The sequence below is a fragment of the Psammomys obesus genome, unplaced genomic scaffold (genome assembly GCF_907164565.1).
Source record: "Psammomys obesus unplaced genomic scaffold, mPsaObe1.curated_primary_1811, whole genome shotgun sequence".
Lineage (NCBI taxonomy): Eukaryota > Metazoa > Chordata > Mammalia > Rodentia > Muridae > Psammomys > Psammomys obesus.
In genome coordinates, this window is record NW_026592890.1 from 24,269,751 (window position 1) to 24,291,113 (window position 21,363).

Sequence of the window (21,363 nt, forward strand, 5' to 3'; positions counted from 1 at the left end):
AGGGATCCAGGTCACGAAACCATTACTGTCTCCTGATTCTCCCGTGACAGTTCGTCAGGTGCTATAGCCAAGGTTGGGGCTAGATCCCATGCTAGAAACAGCCTGGGAGAGCTTCTAATGTGACCAGATAAACCAAGGAACTGGGCCTGACTGCTGAGAGTTAAACCAAACATTTCTTTCAGTTACTAAAAACAGCTGTCTGAACTACTTGATGGACAAATCCAGGTTTCTAACCTACACACCGTATGAAATCTCCAGGCAAATCACATACTACCAGTAGACACTGCTGCCAAAATTGAGGTATGCAGGAAGCATGAAATATAGTCGGTCTGTACCACCACTAGTACATTTTAATACTAATCACATGGTGACATGTTCGGCCATACCTGTTCTAGTCACGCTCCACTGTGCCCAATGCCGAGACCAAAGCAAAGTGAGGCAAGAACGTGTTTATTTGGCTTTTACTTTCAAATCGTGATCCATCACTGAGGGAAGTCAGGGCAGGACGTCAGGGCAAGAACCACGAGAGAACTTGGCTTGCAGGCCTGCTCACTGACGCACTCACTGGCTTCTGCTTAGCCAGCGTTTTAACATAGCCTAGGGATCACTGGCTTCAAGAATGGCACCGCCCACAGTGGGTTAGGCCCTCAGACATCAATCAACAGTCAAGACGATTCCTCACAAGTATGCTTACAGACCAACCTGATCTAGACCAGCGGTTCTCAACCTGTTGGTTGCAACCCTTTTCAGAGGTCCGACAATCCACACCAACCCTCTGTGTATCAGACATTTACATTACGGTTAGTAACAGTAGCGAAATCATGGTTACGAATTAGCAGCAGAAATAATTTTATGGTTGGGGGTCCCCACAACCTGAGGAGCTGTATTAAAGGCCAATGTGTTAAGAAGGTCAAGAACCACCGATTAGACAATCCCTCAATTGCTTCTCTCATGACTCAGGGTAGGCTGTGTTCACAATTAAGGCTGACAGGACAGTAGCTTAAGTAATTCTGTTACGATGAATTTCACCTATTGTTACATGTAGCTTTTGAAAATTTTAAATTCTTCACGTCTCATACTTCTTCCTCCCCCTCTCCCCCATGCTAAGGATGGAGCCCAGCCTTGTGCATGCCAGGGGCACACGCCTCCCTTGAGCTACATCCCCAGGCCCTGTCTTCTTTTACAGGGTCTAATGCCGGGGCCAGCCGGGCAGAGTCGAACGGTTCTTGAGTTGGGCGTGAGGATTAAAATTAATAAAATAAACACACAGCACACAGGAAACTTTTTAAAGGTCCAGACTCAACAGCCATGGCAAAAGGCAGGCTGCTGCAGCAAGCAGTGCCAGCAGCAAGCCTCAAGTCTCTGCCTCCTCCGTCTCCAGCCTTCTCCTGCCGCAACTGTCGGCCTGTCTTTATTGAGCCAGAGTAGAAACATCTCAGAACAATGGTTTAATTTGCACAAGGAGGTAGAGGAAGAGGTGTGACCCCCACAAGCTACCCCACCTGCTGTCACAAACAAAAGGAGATGAACTTGCGAGTTCTCTGCCATTAGTAAAGGCCTGCTAAAAGCCATCTCTCTACCGAGATTTAAATATTAAAGCCGGCCCTTGGAGTCATGGCTCCTGACAGTCTAAGTAGCTCAGGCTAGCCTTAAAACTCAAGGTACACCTGCCTGCACCTTTTCCTCCTGGGATCACAGACCAGCACCACCAGGTGACATTTCTTAGAGCAGAGGTAGACTGTTATAAAGTAACTAAATTTAACTTGCAATCAGTCATGTGGACAGGCAGACTACAGCTGCCCTCACAGTCCTTGAGACACTCATTTCAGCCTGGGCATCAGAGCAACACTGTTATTTACAATAGTAAATAAATAAGCTTAGGGTACAGCTCCTGCTTAGTCTATGTAAGTTGGACGGAGTTTCCCACACCAAAACCAAACCAAGAGTCACACACCCACGTTTCTGAATAATTATCTAGCCATCTACAGTGAGAAACATTGAATTTAAATACAATGTAGAATTCTAGAAAAAACTGAGTATTAGGAGATTCTGAAAAGACGGTAAATATTTCGTGTTTTACGAATAAACCTGGGCTAGCGAGACGGCTCAGTGGGTAAGAGTGCTTGCTGAGCAAGTGTGGCACCCCGAGTCTGGATCCCAGAACCCAAGAGATGCCATGTGTGCTTGTAACCCCAGTGCTGTGAGGTAGAGACTGGAGGATGGCTGAGGGCATGCCGGACAGCAGCAACCAGGTTCCTGTCTCAAGGAAATAAGGCAGAGAGTGAGACACCAGGACACCCGGCATCCTCCTGTGGCCTTGACACACGCACATACACATAACCCACGCTCACACACAGGCATGACTAAATCCAGAGTCTCAAATACTAAAGTAAAGCCGTATTTGTAAAGTTTCTTCTATTCAGGTCCAATTCCATATTACTTAGTGGATACATGTCGACCACTTTGGTGATTCAATATGTAAACTGTGAATAATAAAACACAACTTGGTAAATATAGAACAAAAATGCTTTCATCTTCTTGCTAACCTAAGGAATTATCTAGTTCTTTAGCTTGCAAAACCATCGTGGATTTGGGTGGAAATTCCAGCCAGCTAAAGTAAGGGAGCTGTTGTGAAGGTGACGCTGGCTTAGATCCCCTGGCTCATCATGTCATGAGCGCCCTCGTCTCTTCTCTCACATGTCAGTGCCAGCTTCCTGAGAAGTGACAGTCAAAACATCAACTAACTGCAGTGATCACAGAAACACAACCAGACATAACCTAGTCTTTTGGTGGTGATTTGAGTCAGTCGTCAGTCATGGATACAGGCTACTTCTGCCCTGCCTGCGCTCATTATCAAATGGTATGCTGTGGGATTTAACACAGACTTTAATAAACACGGATTAGTGTACACTTTCACCTCTAGGAAATTCTGAGATCAAACAAATAAACCAGTATTTTGAGATCAAGTAGAATTCAGTAGTGTATTTAGGACTTTAATTATAAACTTTTAAATTCTAGCTAATTTGGAATTCTTTATCATGAAAATCAAGTATTATCATCTGACAAAATTTGGTTTATCTGGAATGAGTATCTTGATCCAGTTTCATGCTTTGGAGACTTTTTCTTTCTTTCTTTCTTTTTTTTTTTTTTGGAGACAGGGTTTCTCTGTGTAGCTTTGGCTGTCCTGTTCTCATTTTGTAGACCAGGGCTGGCCTTGAACTCAGAGATCTGCCTGCCTCTGTCTCCCAGAGTGCTGGGATTATAGGTGTGAGCTACCTTCCCCAGCTTTTGCAGACTTTTGAACTGAAAATTTAACAGCCCGCATCTTTCAAAAAATGTATAAACCCATGTTTTGCAGAACACTGAACATAAAAAATTGTACAAGGACACTTTAGCTTTTGTGTCATGAGCATGGTGTGTGTGTCTGAATCGACCTTCAGGGCAACATGATCAGCCCACTGTACCACACAAAGATAAAGTCAAGAGGTGCTCTTAGGGAAGAAGTTACCAGAGGGGAAATCTGACTGCTGTGATCACTCACAGTCAGTGTGACTCCTCTTGGACTGGCAATTATATTGCCTACGAGAAATAACAGACCGGAACCAACCACCGTACTGATGATGATGATTCAACCTACGCACAGCTCTTTGTTCTAAACGAGACCATATTCTATGGCTGTGGACATTCAACACTTATAGAGGAGTCTAAATCAATGCCTCCCCCAAACTACCCATTTTTAACAGCTGGAGTTGATGAAAGTGGAACCCTCATCAATACTTAAATTAAACTTAAATATGTAAATATGAATTGGCATTATATAAATGACAGATTGTGCATACATGCCAACACACAGATTCTGCCCTAATGGAGCCCATTATAAATAATTTGTTGGCTAGCTATCACATCTTTAAGGATCTGTAGATGGTGGCCCAAAGGGCCATCCCGTCACTGCTGGCCCAGAACAGTCAGGCACTGGGGTCAGCTCTGCTCCTGGACTAGCGGAGTGGGGAGGGCTGGGCCCGGCTCTTGAGTCAGCTGCAGGTGCTGACCTGGATCTGCAGTGCCCGCTGCTAACTGGAGTGCCTCCGTTTGCTCTTGGTGGGCATGAAGACGCTCGAGTGTTTCCTTGGAAAGTGTGATTACATGCACTGGCTCAGTCTGTGAGGACTCCATCTGGCTGCCGATCATGCTGAGGCTCTGAATGTGCTCTGTTTGCTCCTGCTGAGCTGAGAGAATCAGGCTCTGCAGCTGTGTGGGCTGCTGTGTGAGCAGGGTGAGGTTAGCAGCCGGGTCCGTGGCCATGTTCTGAGAGCTCTCAGCAGCTACGATGCTGACCCCCTGGTTGGGACCTGACATGAAGTTAATGTTATGCACAGAATCAGTTACAAGAAGCTGAATCTCCTGTTCTCCTGAGGTGGAGAGTTGGTATGGCTGCAGCTGAAGAATGTTCCGGACCTCATCAGCACCACTGCCAGAAACACTGCTGGAATCTGATGCGTGCTTCTCTTTGCTGTGGATTTTCAAGTGAGCCTTCAAATTGTCTAAGCGAGCAAACTGTAAGCTACACTCAGGGCAGGAGAAAGGCTTTTTGCCCGTGTGCAGGATGCAGTGTCTCCTCTTGGCACTGGAGTCAGAGAAGCATTTGCCACAGATGCTGCAGGAATATGGCTTTTCTCCTCTGAAAGAAAACACACAGAAGTACTTGTTTTCTACCTCCTGGTCACTTAGGCAGAAGCAATCAACAGTAATGGATGGGTAACTCTGTACTGGCCCCTGGGTGCTTACTGTCTCTTAACGCCAGTACCCAAATCCATGTCAAAACCAACTCTAATTCTGCTTCACACCAAAAACAAAGATTCGAAAGTCATGGGTTCTCCTACCAACTTAGGGACTTGGAGTGACCCATTTCCATGTGCTTCAAGTCTCAAAAATAAAAACGGGCTAAAAAGAGGCTAAGGTAGGGTGGTAGATGGGACAGGGCTACATGGGCTGAAATTTTATAATTTTATTATTATATATTTCAGATAAGAACATAAACATAGCTGGGGGTGGTGGCGCACACCTTTAGTCCCAGCACTTGGGAGGCAGAGGCAGGCGGAGCTCTGTGAGTTCCAGGCCAGCCTGGTCTACAGAGCGAGTCCAGGACAGCCAGAGCTACCCAGAGAAACCCTGTCTCGAAAAACAAAAAGAGTATAAACATTTTGTACTGCATGAACAGTTCTATTTTGGTTTTAGTTCTTACTGCTTCTTTTTAGACTGTAAAGGCCAAACAGGTATGTATATATTATGGTTAATATCAATATTAAAAATTCAAGTAGCTCCAAATTATTTTTGAAGCTTTTAGAAATATACTTAAATCCAACCTGGAAGTAATTTTTCTGAACAAACCATTTGTTAAAAAATACTTTTTCAGCTGGAGAGATGGCTCAGAGGTTAAGAGCATTGTCTGTTCTTCCAAAGGTCCTGAGTTCAATTCCCAGCAACCACATGGTGGCTCACAATCATCTATAATGAGATCTGGTACCCTCTTCTGTTGTGCAGGCAGAATACTGTATAAATAATAAATAAATAAATCTTAAAAAAAAAAAAAAAAAAAAAAAAACCTTTTTCTTTTGGATGGAATTTTCCTAGGTAGTCCAGTTTGGCCTCAAACTTTTTTTTTTCTTTTTTGGAGACTGGGTCTCTCTGTGTATGCTTGGCTGTTCTAGACTAGCTATGTAGACCAGGCTGGCCCCAAACTCACAGAGATCTGCCTGCCTCTGCTTCCCTGAGTGCTCGGATTACAGGTGTGTGCCACTGAGCCCTGCTGTTTGGACTGAAACTCTTGTGTCCTGCCTCTGCCTAGCAGGTGCTGGGGTTGTAGGCATATACTATCATGATCAACTCCAGATAACATTTTTTTTCAGACAAGCCTCCCCTGCCTCCATCTTACATACATGAAGATGCAGCGCCACCTCTGGCTTTTACATGAGGGCTGGAGATCTCAACAAATCCTCATTCTTATGCAACTAACAATTTATTCACTGAGCCACCTCCCCACACCTTAATGTTTATTTCTGATTGAAGATTTAAGCTTTAGACTACCCTCCCCCAATAAAAATTAAATAATGAAACCAATAATGCAAGTTTTACTGGCCAGAATCAACATTGCTAATTTTGCCTAAGTGAGAAATTTAATTATTGCAAAAATAAAATGATAAAACACATAGAAAGTTCTACATATTAACAACTAGAGAAAAGGCTGTTGTAGGTTACATAGGTCACCCCATAAAACACTAGAGTTCAAGCAGGCCACCAAGTGACAAAAATACCTGTGCAAATTTATTGAGGAAGCCAGGAGTGGTGGCTTACACCTGCCATCCCAGTGCTCAGAGCAGAGACGGAAAAGGCCCATGAGCCAGAGAGCTATGTCCTGTCTCACCCAAACCCAAACCAGCTTACCGGTGGATTCTGATGTGGGTCTGAAGGGAACTCTTTGCTGTGAAGGATTTCCCACAGATTTCACAGGTAAATGGCTTCTCGCCTTAAAAGAAGGAAAAAAGAGGAAAGCATTTGTAAGTACACAGCTGACATTAAAAAACAACAACCCAAACCATGTTACTTTCACAAAGGCAAACTCTCTGTGAGAGGGCAAGAAGTATCACCAGCTGGGCCTCTATACCTGAGCTCAGTGCACTGCCAAAAGGATGCAGAGGAAGGGTGGCCCCTTTCCTTGAAAGCTCACACAGAAGCTGCTCAGATGTGGGGAATGAAAGCACTCGTGTTTACTCCTGTGCTTTCTAACACTGACACTTGCCCCTGCAGAACTATGGCTAGGTGACCCACTAGGTCCTGTGCATTAGGGTTTAGTATTCACATTCCAAATATGTGCACAGTCTGACCATTTCCCTCTTGGATCACAGCAGCTTCCAAAAGGGCCTACTGCTTCCTGGCTATACACTATCAACAAGGCAAACAGTGAGTGGGGGCCTCTCCACACTGACAGACCATTTCAGCAAATGCTCTAATGGCCCCATCTGGAGACAGCAGCCAAAGCTTTAGACTACAACAGGTCACAGATCTTCACACACACACACACACACACACACACACACACACACACACACACAGTCCAGTCCAGAAACCCTGACGAACTACCCAGGGGTAATGTAAGTGCTAGACTTCACTACTCCATTGACAGCAGCAAATGTTCATGCAGCAGTGGACTCTCAAGCCCCCAGAGGCAAAGCACAGGGATCCTAATGTAGGTGAGAGGAGTTTGAAAAAAGCTAGCAGCAACATCTGGCCTTACTAGAGAACAGCAGAGACAAGGCCAAACTGAGATGCTCTTTGAGATTAGACCTCCAAGCTCCACCAGGCAGGCGACTGATACATGAGACAAGCTGGGTAACTCAGCATGCTCACATCGGCAACTCTGATTATGCCAAAGGTTAAGACCAGGTGGCTTTCTAATCAGAGCTGGGGCCTATCAGACCTTGGTCAGTGTCCACCTCTCATGTGGACATGCTCTACTCGTGTTTTAAACACACAGAAAGTTGGCAATATTTTTTTACACAAGGTCTTATTATGTAGCCCGGACTGGCCTCAAACTCACAGAGATCCATTCACCTCTGCCTCTGAGTACTAGGATTAAAGGCATTCCTCACCGTGCAGAACCCCAAGAACTTATTAATTACAGTTCAGGACAGTGGGAAGAACAGAGTTCAGGGACCTGCATCTGGTTAGGGCCTTCCTGCTGTACCTCTCATGACAGAAAGTGGAAACGAAGACACTGGAGGGAGCAGGGAAGAAGGCTAAACTCCTTATTAGTGATCCACTGACCCACTAACAGTATTGCTCCATTCATGACAGTCTGTTTAACAATTTTATCAGCTATTAAGTTTCCAACGCTTGAGGTTGTAGGACACATTCAAACCATAACATTGCTAAGGTCTTTTGACACCCTGGCTTCTGGTCTGTTCTGTGTAAATCTTACCTCCTCCAACCCAGGGCCCCTTCCTCCCTTTTATTCAGTTCTGAAACACCGACAGGCCATCAGCAAAGTGTACAGCTAGAGAAGTAACAAAAGAGATGAGCACTGCGTCGGGCTAGGAGACCTGCAGTGTGCTTGACTAACTGCTGAAAGGAAATGCTGGTATTAACAGCACTAAGAGTAGACAGGATGCTGGAAGGATGTGGAGGTGCCAGGATCATGACAGACTAGAGGGACCTGACAGCATACTAGTATAAGTAGAACCAAAATGCTAGGAGGGACAAGGACACATTCTGAGGAGTGGTGGGCCCAAAGAAGAGCCACCGATTCCAGGAAGAGGTTTAGGTAGAAAGATGAAGAAAGATGAAATGCTCAGAGAGTGCCATAAGGTGGGCTGGAGGGGGGATTTCCTGTCAGACTATGCATAAGGTACTGAGGCCTGGGTCAGGAGATGCAGGAGTATAGAGGAATTTTAATTTAGAACATGGCTGCTCTGGCAAGAGATCACATCCACAGACCTTCTAGGTTCATGTGATCCAGGTGGAATATAAACACATCTTTAATCCCAGGAGACAGAGGCAAGCAGATCTCTGTGCTCAAGGCCAGCCTGGTAAATACCGAAAAGCTTCTGTCTAGGTGTGTTGGTAGTCACCTTTAATCCCAAACAATGAAGGTAAAGTTAGTTTGTAGAAGGAAGCACCCATGTTTGAAAGTGAAGTCTAACTGAATGGGAGAAAAAGTGAACCAGAGAAGATTCGACAGAACAGAGAGGAAAGGGAAGCTACTTAAGGGGCAATGCAGAAAGAGAGGAGGCAGTTTTACCAGGGCAGTAATAAAGAAACAGGTTGCCGAGAGAAAACTCAGGTGGAGACCAATTGAGCTGGAGAATAAGAAGAAGCCAGGAGATTAGAGCAGATTGCTGTAGTTAGAGGCCAAGCAGAGCCAGAAAAGCCAGATTGTGTTAAGTTAGCTGGGAGAGGAGTTTGAGCCCGAACACCTGAATTGAACCAGCCAGCCCAGAGCTCAGTAAGAACAAGAAAGGTTGAGCTTATTAACCATTAAGACTCAGAGGCAGAAAACATTCTCATCCTAGGTTAGATTGTACAGAGGCTGGAAGCTTCCAGGACTAGGCCTGGGTTAGCAGAATGAGGACAACAACTGAAACAGGCAAATAAAAGTTCCTTTTACACAGGAGACAGATGGAGAGAGGTTAAAGGGGAAATGTCAGGGCTTGGGTAGCAGAGATCAGTAGGAAGTCTGTTACAGAAGGGTTGGACAGGGACAAAGGTAAAGACAGACATGAGGATGACTCAGGAACGTGTGGGCGGAGCTGACTTAGCTCCAGGGGATCCATCCATGACTGTGGCCTGGTTTCCTACTTTTTGTCAAACAAGCAATGGATATTTTGTCCCAAACCAATGAGCGCATCTCTTTATCCACTCTGCTGACCTAAAGATTCTCTCTCTGGTCTGCTATGCACCTATTCCCAGGCCCTTCTTTCTCTGCCCATCCACCCAAGGCTGCTCAAATTCTTTTCAAACACAAATAAAGACATTCCCTCTTCCAGCTCAGCTGCTGCCTGCTGTCACTGGTTCTCCCCACCCCACTGGTTCACTGCAAACAGCTAGGCTTTCACATCCTCATATTTCACCACGCCTGACTGGGACTTACCGACAGGCTTCCTGAGTCACCCACCACACTGCCTCTCTGATTCAGGTCTCCCTCCGCTCTGGGGAATAAGAGCCATTCTCCTTTCTATGGGTCCATCACACTGCACCGAGATTCTTAATGGATACATATAGATTCTGCAAGGACATGACATCCTGAGGGGGCCCAGAGCGCAGGAAAACTGGAATAAGCAAGGTAGGGTCATCTCAACACACAGGCAGAGAAACTTTGGAAGCTTTGTACCTAACCTACAGAATGAGACTGTGAATTAAACCATGACTTCATGAGCTTTGCCATGTGACTAGGCAAGATAGCCACATTAGCATCAGTATAGAATCAGTATTTCTCTAACACCATCTAAGGGACAGCGATGCTGGAGAGGTGGAAGGGCTCTGTCCACAGAGATCACTCACAACTCACAGTAAGGCAGCCAGTTCCTGGGACTTGACTGCAGCACACTAAACAATGTTCCAATCTCTTATCAAGTTTCTGGGCACACTGCTGTTGGGAAAGGGTGATAAGGACAACAGAAAAGCATAGTCCGTGGTGGTAGTGCACACCTAAAATCCCTGCACTCAAGATGCTGAGACAGGAGGACCGTGAGTTCTCATAGCAAGATCCTTTCAAAAGAACAGAACCACCAACAAGCAAGCAGCCCGTCCCTTGTCAGCCTGGCTTTACTACGTCCCTAGGAGCCTGTTCTGCCCCAGGCCAGGGAAAAGACCCGGTTATGAGACATGAGCCAGTTTCCTCTCACACAGCCCCAGCATCGCCGGCTGCACACTTAACACGCTGACATCCTCCTGAGGGTGTCAGAGATCTATGGTGCCTTTGGTCTCCAGTGCTCTTTGAATGGCCTCTCCCTGGAGAGAGTGTGCAATGGAAAAGCTAAGAAACAAATGACAGTCCAGGTTTCCAAACTAAGAGTGGGTATGCTGGCAAAATCGCATTACATTCTGGTTCAGGGTAACTGCTGATAGCTCTCAACACCACTGAACTGTTAGAGACACACAGGCCATACAAAGAGCCCCAATATTATGATGGATTTTGTTTACTCCCCTGCTTCCCTCTCACCCCAGGATTTTTTTTTTTTTGCATTTTAATGAAGAAAGAAACAAACTCACCACACATACTGCACTTTCTTCTGAGATGGGCTCATTTTATTGTTATAACAGAGAGATGCCTCCTTTCTACCCCCAACACAAGGACTACTTGCTCATAAAAAACACAAGTCTTGTCAAGTACCGTAGCCCACACCTGTACTCTTAACACTCAGGAGGCTGAGGCAGGGGACTCCCAATGAGTTTATGCTAGAAGCAGCTCCTTTCCTGTACTGTTCAACAACTGGCCCACCTCAGCCCTGTACCATCCATCTAGTTTTCCAGGGATTCCAGTTCTTTGAAGCCTCACACACTATTACAGTCACGTGTCAGCATGTAGTCACAGACTGGCCTGTAGCTCCCCCTGGCCTTCAGGCTCACATATCACCTACTCCATACCAGCACTGACCTTCCTCAGACCGAGTGTGCCCCAAAGCTATCTACTGGTTTGTTTCTCCCAGCTGCTTTCTCCTCTCCCCCACGTCTAACTATGAGCAAAGCATGCTGCCTCTTCTCAGAGTCTGTCCAACCAGGCCCATTTGTTGTATTTCCTACTGCCATGGCACTGTACCAAGTCCCCATGGCTGTAACATCCTAAGAGTCCCGATGCTTGATATGGGAAGTGTTATTACTAAAACTCAGCCATACCATATCACTTTTCTGGGCAAGGCCACGCGAGTCTTCACTGTGGCCTCCAGTTAACCTAGCATGCTCAACAGAATCATGAGAGTTGGGGTCTGGGTAGGGTGGAGGACTTCTGAGGCTCTATCCCAGCCAATTCAGTCGCAAGCTCAGGGCTAAAATCAGAATTTTGTCTTTTGTTTTTCAAAAAGCTTCTCAACTGTTTGAAATGTGAAGCTATAAACAAAACTATACCACATGGCCTCCTGTTGTCCCTGTGGTCTACTCACCATGCTTCCTTCTCATGCATCCTGGTGTTGGGGTAACCTTTTTAGCCACACTGTGTGAAGGTGTGTCCCTGTATTTTCAACTGTTACTTCTAGACCGGCAGAGAACTGAGTGTTGGGAGGATCCTGGTCCCAACATATCTATGGCCCATCACTGGGCTTCTTTTTTATAAATATCTGTCCTTCCTTACCTGCCTAATGACAATCTAGAATTGTGTCAGAGGTATCTCACCGCTGATGGACTGTGACGAACTGCAGTGGAGCAGAGAGGTATAAAGCTAGCCATGTGGTGGATAACAGGCTAGAATAATTGGGTTAAGTCAGAAGAGCTAGCTGGGAGACTCCCCTGGGGAAAGGCCTATACTGTAAACTCTACAGAAGACTCTGTCATTAGTTATGTTGCTGGTGGGTCTGAGGAAGACCTGCCATATGCTGACTCTTGCATCCTGTCTGAGAACTTTGAACCTGCCGTATCTCCATCTCGGATCTTCTCCCCTGCATATCCAGTGTCTACCTCACTCCCTACCACATTCTGGTTTCCACCCAAGAGGCTCCCATTCCTGAGACTTTCCCAGGTCCCACACAGAAAGATGCACCCTTCCCACACCTGTTTTCCTACTCCACATTGTGCTTCCATGCCACACCACAAATTTACCTTCATGTTTGCACTCTGTCTCCCTGTTCAAATGTTGATGTCACACCACAAGTTTACATCTTTATCTGGCCTGAGTTGAAAACAGTGCCTGGTACTCAGCAAATGTTCAGTGAATACATACTCAACGGCTGCATTAAATTTCACAGACTCTACTGTTGACAATATCCATGGAGGTAAAGGGAGCCAGTGAGATAGTTTGGTGGGAAAAGACACCAAGCCCAAGGACCCAAATTTGATAACCAACACCCACACAGTGGAGGAAAACAACTCCTCTGACTCCACTTGTATGTTGTGGCACATGTGCACAGATAGCTATACACACACAAACACATACACTGTCATTGTTAAAATTAAGAACGTACAGAGCTAACTTTTATAAAATTCACCCACCCCTTAGAATTTCCTAACTGCTTAGGTGTCTGCAGAAATGGCCCAGAGATTAAAAGCACTGACTGCTCTTCTAAAGGACCCAGGTTCAATTCCCAGGACCCCCATGGAAGCTCACAACTCTGGTCTCCATGAGTACTACACGCATCTGGTACAGACATATATGCAAACAAAGCACCCTCATACATAAAATTAAAAAATCTCAAAAAGAGTTTTAAAAAAAAACTGCTTGGAGTCAGAAAAAGAACAATTTTTTCCAGATCTTAGAAAATTCTCTTACACACACACACACACACACACACACACACACACACACACACTATTTTAGAGAGGGGATCATGTCTATAAAATTCATCCTGTTTCACATAACCCTCCAAGCCTGGTTTACCTGCATTCTGAGTACGCTCTATCCCATGAGGACAGGTGTGGCATTTTCCACTGTGGTGTCACCCTGACACTCAGAAACTCTGGGATATGGAGCATTTTGGGACTTGGGATGTTTCTGGTCTGACACTTGGATAATGATATTTAATCTCCACTAGCTTTTCTTAACAGTTAAGAAATACTAACCTGCAATCAAAGTCCAAAGTACCCAAAACTAAACTACTCTTTTTGTTTGTTTTTACTTTTTGAGACAGGGTTTCTCTGTGTAGCCCTGTCTGTCCTGGAACTCACTCTGTAGACCAGGCTAGGCTGGCCTCGAACTCAAGAGATCCACCTGCTTCTGCCTCCTAAGTGCTCAGATTAAAGGCATGCCTGTCCAGCCTAAATTGCTTAATATTAGTAGACAACTTGATAGAATCAGTAAATAATCCAGATTAATAGAAACCTTTTCTTGTAAAAATCTCATTTTAACACCTATTCCTATCACAAGGTACAAGACGGACAGTCTGACTTCTATGAATTTAAAATCAATGCTGCCTTCTCCTCATTCCTCTCTCATTGAGAGGTGCTGATTTCACACTTGGGGAGTACCTGTTGGTTCCAGAGGACAGAGTGAGGAATTCTGTATCTTTGTGTTTTCTTTTCTAAGCAATTTATTATCACCTTCAGTGCTGAAGTAGCTGACAGTGAAACTCAGATACAGACCGACGCTCACACTGCTATGAAATTACATGAATTTTCACATATGAACAGAGTTCATCCAGTGATCTCCATTTTGGGCTGACTTACAATGGGACATAATGTTCCCACACAACAGTGATGACAGCATTTTGCCTTTACTTTGGGCTTCCAAATAAAACTCATCAAACTTGTTCCGCATTCGCAACAAGCATACCAAAGACAGGCGGAGGACATCAAGTACAGCAAGGAAGTTGGATGGGGTGCTGTGTTACCTGTGTGTGTTCGCAGATGTTTCTTTAGCTGAGACACATCCATAAATTTTCGATGGCAGTGGTTGCATTCTGGTAGTGAGTGGCCTTGCCGCAACAATAAAAAAAGTGTCAGTGCATGTATGTTCTCCCTGCATTTCTTCAGTGATTTGTGTTAAAGCACTTCCCTGAAAAATAACCACTTTAAATATGGCACTTTATCAGCAACAATAAACGTTATTATCTGACTACCTCAGCTCAGTGCTTCTCTGAGAGCCAGGGTCCTCCTAACTGTTCTAAACACCCTTCTCTCCAAACACTGCGATGCTCAGTTGAACCCGAATGCTGTCACTCCTCCCACTCCCCTTCCTTTTTTTTTTTTTTTCCTCTCCAAGGCAGTTTTTCTCTATAGCCTTGGCTGTCCTGGAACTCACTCTGTAGACCAGGCTGGCCTTGAATCCAGAGATCTGCCTTTTTCTGCCTCCTGACTGCTGGGATGAAAGGCATGTGCTTCCCTTCCTTTCTTATCAGTTAGCAGGAAGGAGAATGGGACATTTAGCAGATCAGAAGCCACGGGTGAGACATCTCTTTCCAGGTGGCACTAACAGCAGCCAATCAAGTGAAGCCTCTTGGGCAAACAGCACTCTTGATATAGCAGTTCTGTGGTTCTCTACATGGTTCCAACATTTGCAAACAGTAAACTGAATCTTACGGTAGTGCAGCATAATATGGTATCTTTTTTTTTTTTTAAAATAGTCTCAGGCATCCATCCTATGAAGGCCTTAAATGCATTACATACCTGAGGATGATTCTGAACTTCTAATCCTCTTGCCTCCATCTCTCAAGCACCAGGTTAACAGATGTGTGCTCCCATGCCTAGTTCTATGTGGCACTGGGGACTGAACCCAGGGCTTCATTCACACTGGGTAAGCTCCCTACAAAATGAGTCAGTCGTATCCCTAGCCCAGATGGCTTTTCCAGTTCTTTCATTTACTCTGTTAGACCAACCTACCGGTTCACAAATACTGTGTATCTCATTTCCCCCAGCAATAGCATTCTCTAACCTTATTGGCATCATACCTGTATGGACTCGATAATGGCTCTTTAGCTGTCTTTTCTGGCTGAAATACTTTCCACACTGATCACAGGTAAAAGACTTCTGCCCTGCCAAATAAAAAATAAAACACTTAAACCATGCCCCGAACTGCATAGAAGTAGAATGCTCATTAAGAAGTTAATAACAGTGCCCAGGTTCCTCTGTTCTACTGGTGATGTGTCTTGTCTATACACCCAGAAGCCTTTCCAGAGTGTGCAAAGCAATAGGGAGTGGTGGGGACTGGAGGAGAAACTGAGGTTTCAATGGTTCCCCAAGGCATACAAAAAGAATTCTAAACTCTAGTGTTTAAGCAAAACACATTTAAATGCAAACTGCAGTAGCCAGTAAGCTCTAGCTAAAGGCAGCTGCTGTTCAGAACAGCCTATCAGAAGGTGCATATTCTTGTCTTTTGGTGACACCACGTGGTAAATGACACCGGGCTGAGGAGATACCATTTACAGGCCAGAAATGCCCACCCGGCAAATGAGAACCCAGTGGCTGGGGGCCCGCTAGCGCAAGCCCTGTCACCTGAGTGCAGGCTCATGTGCTCCAGCAGCGAGTGCTTGGTGGTCAGCGCCTTGCCGCACACGGTACAGGTGTATGGCCGCTCCCCGGTATGCATCCTGGTGTGGACCTGCAAGGAGTGTTTCTGCGCAAAGCCCTTTCCGCACTCATTGCATTTGAAGGGTCGTTCCCCTGCAGTCAAAGCCAAGAAGCGTGGTGTAAGCCAGACCTGTGTGTTTTTCTTTTCCTTCCAAAGAATCATTCATAATGTTAGGTATTTAGGGCAAACATTCAAAGTTCAGTGGATAGGTGAGCTGTCAGCAGTAGAAGTCTATAGAGCGGAATTGAGGAAATCAAAACCCACAGGCAGAAGCTGTGAGGTGCAATCTAATTTGTAGACTCAGCCTCCAAGAGGTGTAAGAAGCAGCCCCACCTGTGGAGTGGGTAAGGACAAGGGACTTAAAGGCAAGGTCAGCACCTACACTCACTCTTCCATTCCACACACCAAGAAAACTAATGTCTCCCCACCTGCCACCAGAGGATGGAGACTGTTCTCTCAAGAGGGCAGAAGGTCATCCAGATAGGTGGTTACCTGGGCAGCCCAGTGGCATACTCCAGGAAGGAAAAGTCAAAGTCTTTTTAGGGATAAGGATAGCCCTCTTCCCGGAAGGCCTGACAGATGCCCAAGGCAGGCATCTGTAATGAGGAAGTGGGGTACAGCCACACCCCGCCAATGAGGCCATTTCTTCACAGGCTGTCTTCATATCCAATTGCTTCTAGTGCATATGTTATCACTGCATTTGGGGCTGGAGACATGGCTCTGCTCTGACAGAGGACCCTAGTTGGGTTCCCAGCACCAAGAGGGGGTGACACCCAATCATCTGTAACTCTAGTTCCAGGAGATCTGACTGATGCTCTCTTCTGGCTTCCCTGGGTACCAGGCATGCAGATGGTGCACATGCATACATACATACATACATACATACAGGCAAACGCTCATACAAAGCAGCAATGTGTAGAAAACATCAAGTACACAGGGCACCGTGGCACATGTCTGTAATACCAGCATTTGGGGGGCTGAGACAGGAGGATCATGATTTCAGGGTCAGATCATGTCTCAAAACAAAACTAAATTAGATTGGGGCTGGGGATTTTGTTCAGGTGTAGGACATTTGTCCAAGGAAGTACAAGGCCCTGGGCTGGGGCTCTAGAACTGGAAAAGTAAGTTACAAAGATAAAAAAGGGGGGAGGGGTAGAAATAGCTACACAGAGGCTGAGGAACACAGTGGCAATCTCACATAAAATAAAGCACAGGTGGAAAATACAGGTGAAAAATAAGGAAGTTACAATTTGGGTCCAGGAAAATCAAACAGCAGGAGTTCTGGAGAGAAAGAAAAGTAATGGGTGATGGATGACTTAAGAAAGTTTTGTGGAATGACAGTCTTCTGATTTACCTAATATATACCGAAGAAAGAGCATGCATAGCAAGGCTGACTGCAGAATTTCAGAAACCAGGAGGGATGAAGTAGAGATCTCACAAGCTGTTTTCCCTTAAGTAAGTTTTACTGAACGACATAATGCTTTAAATCATGTACAACCTGGCTAAAATGCAACCTAGTGTTAGAATCCGTTAGTTACAGAGCCCATTAGACAATAAAATAGAACCCACCACAGTTCAACACATATTGGAGATTTTGTTCTGTTCAAAGTACCATAATTCAAGTTTTCAACATACATAATCCCTGGGGAGCTTTCTTTCCCCATGTAGCCCAGGCCTGCCTTGTAGCCAAGGAGGACCCTGAATTTCACATCCTCCTGTCTCCACTTCTGGAGGGGCATAAAACACACCACACCTTGCCCAGTTTCTGTGGTGTTGGGGAGTAAAGCCATACCAGGCAAGCACTCTCAACTGAGCTACATCCCTGTGAAATTTCAAACACGGATAATCCGGACAAGTAAATCAGAAAGCTGGCTGTGGGACACAGGTGGCTATGGAGGCTCTCCAGGTGGTTTTAACAAGCAAGCTCAGAAACACAGCAACAGCTGCTGCAAGGCCATGTGACAGCAAGAGGCTGGATGAGAGAAAACGCCAAACACTTGCCTCTCTACGTAAGCTTACAAGAGCCAGCTGCAACTCGACCTGAGATGGGGTGAACGGAACAGCTCAAAAAAGGGCTCAAGGACTGCCAGGCTGGTGATAACACTGTCCCATGTGGTAGCCACCAGACACATATGATCACCCAAACTTATGTTAGCGGCAACAAAATTAAAATTCAGTTTCTCAGTCTAGCTAGCTACAATTCAAGTGATCTGACTTCTCTGTCACTTGATACAGCTCAGTTGTAAACTGCTTGCGTTGACATGCTACATGCGTGTCTAGGTGACCCCGGGTTCCATGTCCGGTACCGGAAGAGGAAAAAAGGTCCACATGTTGTCAGTGGCTACCATATTGGCCAGATGGAGAGAACAATAGGCATTTCAATCACACGGGGGAAACTAATGGCCACTGCTGAGTCAGATATCCAAAACGAGAGAACATTTACAAGATGGTTAAACTATAAAGATGTCTATAGAACAGAGCAAGAGAATGCTTCCCCAAAGATGAGAAACAGTCACGAATCAAAGGGCAGGAGGTGCTTGATAACTTGGTAAGAAAAAAAAAAAAAAAAAAGGGAAGGGCTCTGAATCGGGCTTGCTGGACCATCCTGACCTGAGCGAGCCTGAACTAATTTAAGACCATCTCCTCAGCTATACACTGAGGATATTAACTACTGTGGGATTACTATGAGACCTAAATATAATATGTAAGAAGGCTTTATTGCACCGCCTTGCACGTAGAAACTGAACAATGAACAAACACTGTCACAACCACAATTCAAACTTCCCCACCCAACTGCTCCAAGCTTGGAAAGCGTAGTTACCCGTGTGGCGTCTCTGGTGGATTGCTAAAAAATGATTATACTTAAAGACTCTGCCGCAGTCTTTACACCTGGCCTCGGGGCCACTGGAGTGCTTTTTTCTTCCACATATCCTCTTGGCTGCACCCTGGTCCTCTTCATCTCCAGTAAGTTTGTAATCTTTAAGTTTGACAGACCTCCGAATCCTCCGCTTGCTGTACCTACTCTGGCTATCTGGTCCATCCAGGGCCTTGGGGTCACAGTTCTCATCTTTTTCAGCAGGCATCTCCTCCACTCTACCTGCCTCACTGGCAGGCTCCAATTCCTTTTCTTTTGGCAGTTGTTCATTCACTTCGACAGCGTCTCCTTCGCTGACAGCAAAGTTTTGTCTATTCTGAACAGAATTGTTCACTCTCAGCTGCATCTCTCCCTCTGTGGCTAGCTCTGATTTCCCCTCCTGCAAACTACTGGCTTTTCTTGGCCTTCCCCGTTTCCGTTTCAGAGGATCATTCTTCTTGTTAGAAATAACAACCACGGGCGTACCGGTGCCATTCAAAGCCGGTGGCTTTGGGGAGCTATCGTTATTCTGGAAGTCAGTGTAAGCCTTTACCAGATCATAGACTTTTAAGAACTGAGCAGTAGCCAGGATTTGTTCTGTAGTTTTCTCACTGGCATGTAGATAGCCGGTATAGATAAATTCCAGCAGGATACCGAACGTGTCTGCGACCATGCCTTCCAGCATATAAATGGACTGGCCAATCTCCCCCTCTTCCGCAAACATCATTGAGAAATACTCGCTACTGGCAGCAAGTAAGGCCTTGTGGGCTCGGAAATGCACGTTCTCCACGATTAAGGTAATATCACAAAGAAAGCCTTTCTTCCTCTGATCCTCAAGACTAGCCAGGACAGTGTCACTGTGGGTGTCCGAGTGTACAACAAGCTGCCCGCAAGGCTCCGGTGCTGTCTCCGCCATTTTCTCCCAAAAGACGCTGAAGAGGCTTAAATCTGAGATGAGAAAACAAGATTAACTTGGGAACAAGGACTGTCTAACAAGACCGTTCGTGTGCCACCTGTTAACCTGAACCAACTTGGTAATTACCACCTCATAAAGTCTACTTGGGAACCCAGGCCTTGGGTTCTCATCCCGCCGGATGCCTCGCCAGTATCCCTGGGACCTCTTACGGTCTGGACTTTCCTCTGGAAATTACAGAATGGGATCAAAATAAATCTGTCCGGCCCTCCCTTATATTAACTTTGTCACTGAACTTTCAAAATGTGGCGGCACGACGTCGGAGTTGGGGCTGTGTCGCCTCGATGCCACGCACGAAAAGCTGTTTCGTCTGTGGGAACGAAACTGAGAAACATTAAAAGGACCCGCGTAGGGGAGCATCTAGCGGTGAAACGATGCTCGCGTCAAGAGGCCCGGCTCAGAGCTCCGTTCCAGGCCCGGGGCCTGGGGCCCGCGAGCGCTCCAAGGCACAGGGCCCCGGGCCGAGGACCTACCTGTCGGGGCCGCCCGGCGGGGTCCTGCCGCGGCCAGTCCACCCGGCGGCCCAGAGGGCACCAAGCCGACCGCCGCCGCTACGCGCCGCCGCCGCCACGGCGCGCTGGCTTCCGGCTTGCCGCGGCGGCCGCTAACCCGGAAGCGCGCGCGCGCCGAGCCGCCGGACCACGTGACCTCGGAGCCCCGCCCCGAGGGCTGGCCTTGCCGCGGAATCCGGAAAGGGACGGTCTTGGTGCGGAAACCTGCCAATCGGCGGAGACTTCGGTCGTTTTTTTTTTTTTTTTTTTTGTCAAAATCCTCTGTCTAGATGGTGAAGGTGAAGACGGAGGCGGGGTCGTTTGTCCATCACACACTCCTCATCACCTGAATGTTACCCTTTACCCTCAGGTTACCCATCATCCCCAGAGCCTTGTGTATCCATGAAATTGGAGGTGTTGACGCCAGTGCCCACCTGGTAGGGTTAGAGTGGACATCGTAAGTGCTTGGCTCGGCTACTGTGACTGAAATGACCGCTGTTTTTAATCCGGATTTCCGGCACTTCCACGAGACTCTGGAGGGTTTTACTTGTCTTAGCTGCAGTGTTGTTCCTGTACCAGGGAGATGGGAGAGTTCTCCAAGTACAAACCAGATACAGTCACTCTCCTGGGTAGCATCTGCTGTAGATCTCGGGAGCTCTGGACAGATGCTCCTTAGTTTGGTCTCCGAGCCCCGCTCAGATTCGTTCCTGACCTACTTCCAACTGTTCCAGCAGTTTCCGCTCCGCGTTTGTGCTTCTCTTGTACCTAATTATTTCCACTTAGTCCACTTGCACATTCCAAATTTGCCGTCCATATCGCCCACGATTTTGAAAGGAGAGGTGGAATTACCAGCCTTTATCATTCTTTCTAGATTTTACTAAAAGTACCTCTAGCCACACAGGTTCCTTCTCTGAGTTTTTTAGAGCTGCCTCTAAATCCTTCAGATTTGTGGGCATCCGAGTAGGCTTCGGGGAGCCCTGCTTGACTTCTGCACTCCGGGGCAGCAAGGGGTCAGTCTTCCGACTTGGCTTCCACATAGGTTTTGTTAGTTTCTGCCAAAAGAATCGCAGTAAAAACTCCAGAGAGCCATAAACTAGATCAAATATACTGAATAATCTATTTAAATGAGAAGATGGTTATCAGTAACAGTGTCACTAGTCTCTGGTCACCAGGAACCAGGCTAAGGAAGATTGCCAGAAGGGCTGGTTGGGTAACATAATCTGAGGAAGCCATACTAAACGTGAGATGTGGCTAGGTAACCATATAAAAGTATAGATTAACAAAAATGAAAACTAATTAAAATTGCTAAAAATATTTCTTTGAATTTTGAAGAATTTAAAAT

At 46.1% G+C, this 21,363-nt stretch overlaps 1 protein-coding gene across 1 annotated transcript; it reads right to left on the reverse strand.

Annotated features, from left to right (window-relative positions):
• Positions 1-444: 444 nt before the first annotated feature.
• Positions 445-20,119, reverse strand: Zbtb24 (zinc finger and BTB domain containing 24). The gene is made up of 7 exons (XM_055616088.1): positions 20,004-20,119; positions 18,525-19,505; positions 15,628-15,795; positions 15,084-15,167; positions 14,028-14,111; positions 6,442-6,523; positions 445-4,678 (listed from the first exon to the last, which is right to left on the reverse strand). The coding sequence occupies exons 2-7, from the start codon at positions 19,471-19,473 to the stop codon at positions 3,979-3,981; spliced, it is 2,067 nt and encodes a 688-aa protein (XP_055472063.1). The 5' UTR covers positions 19,474-19,505; positions 20,004-20,119; the 3' UTR covers positions 445-3,978.
• Positions 20,120-21,363: the final 1,244 nt, after the last annotated feature.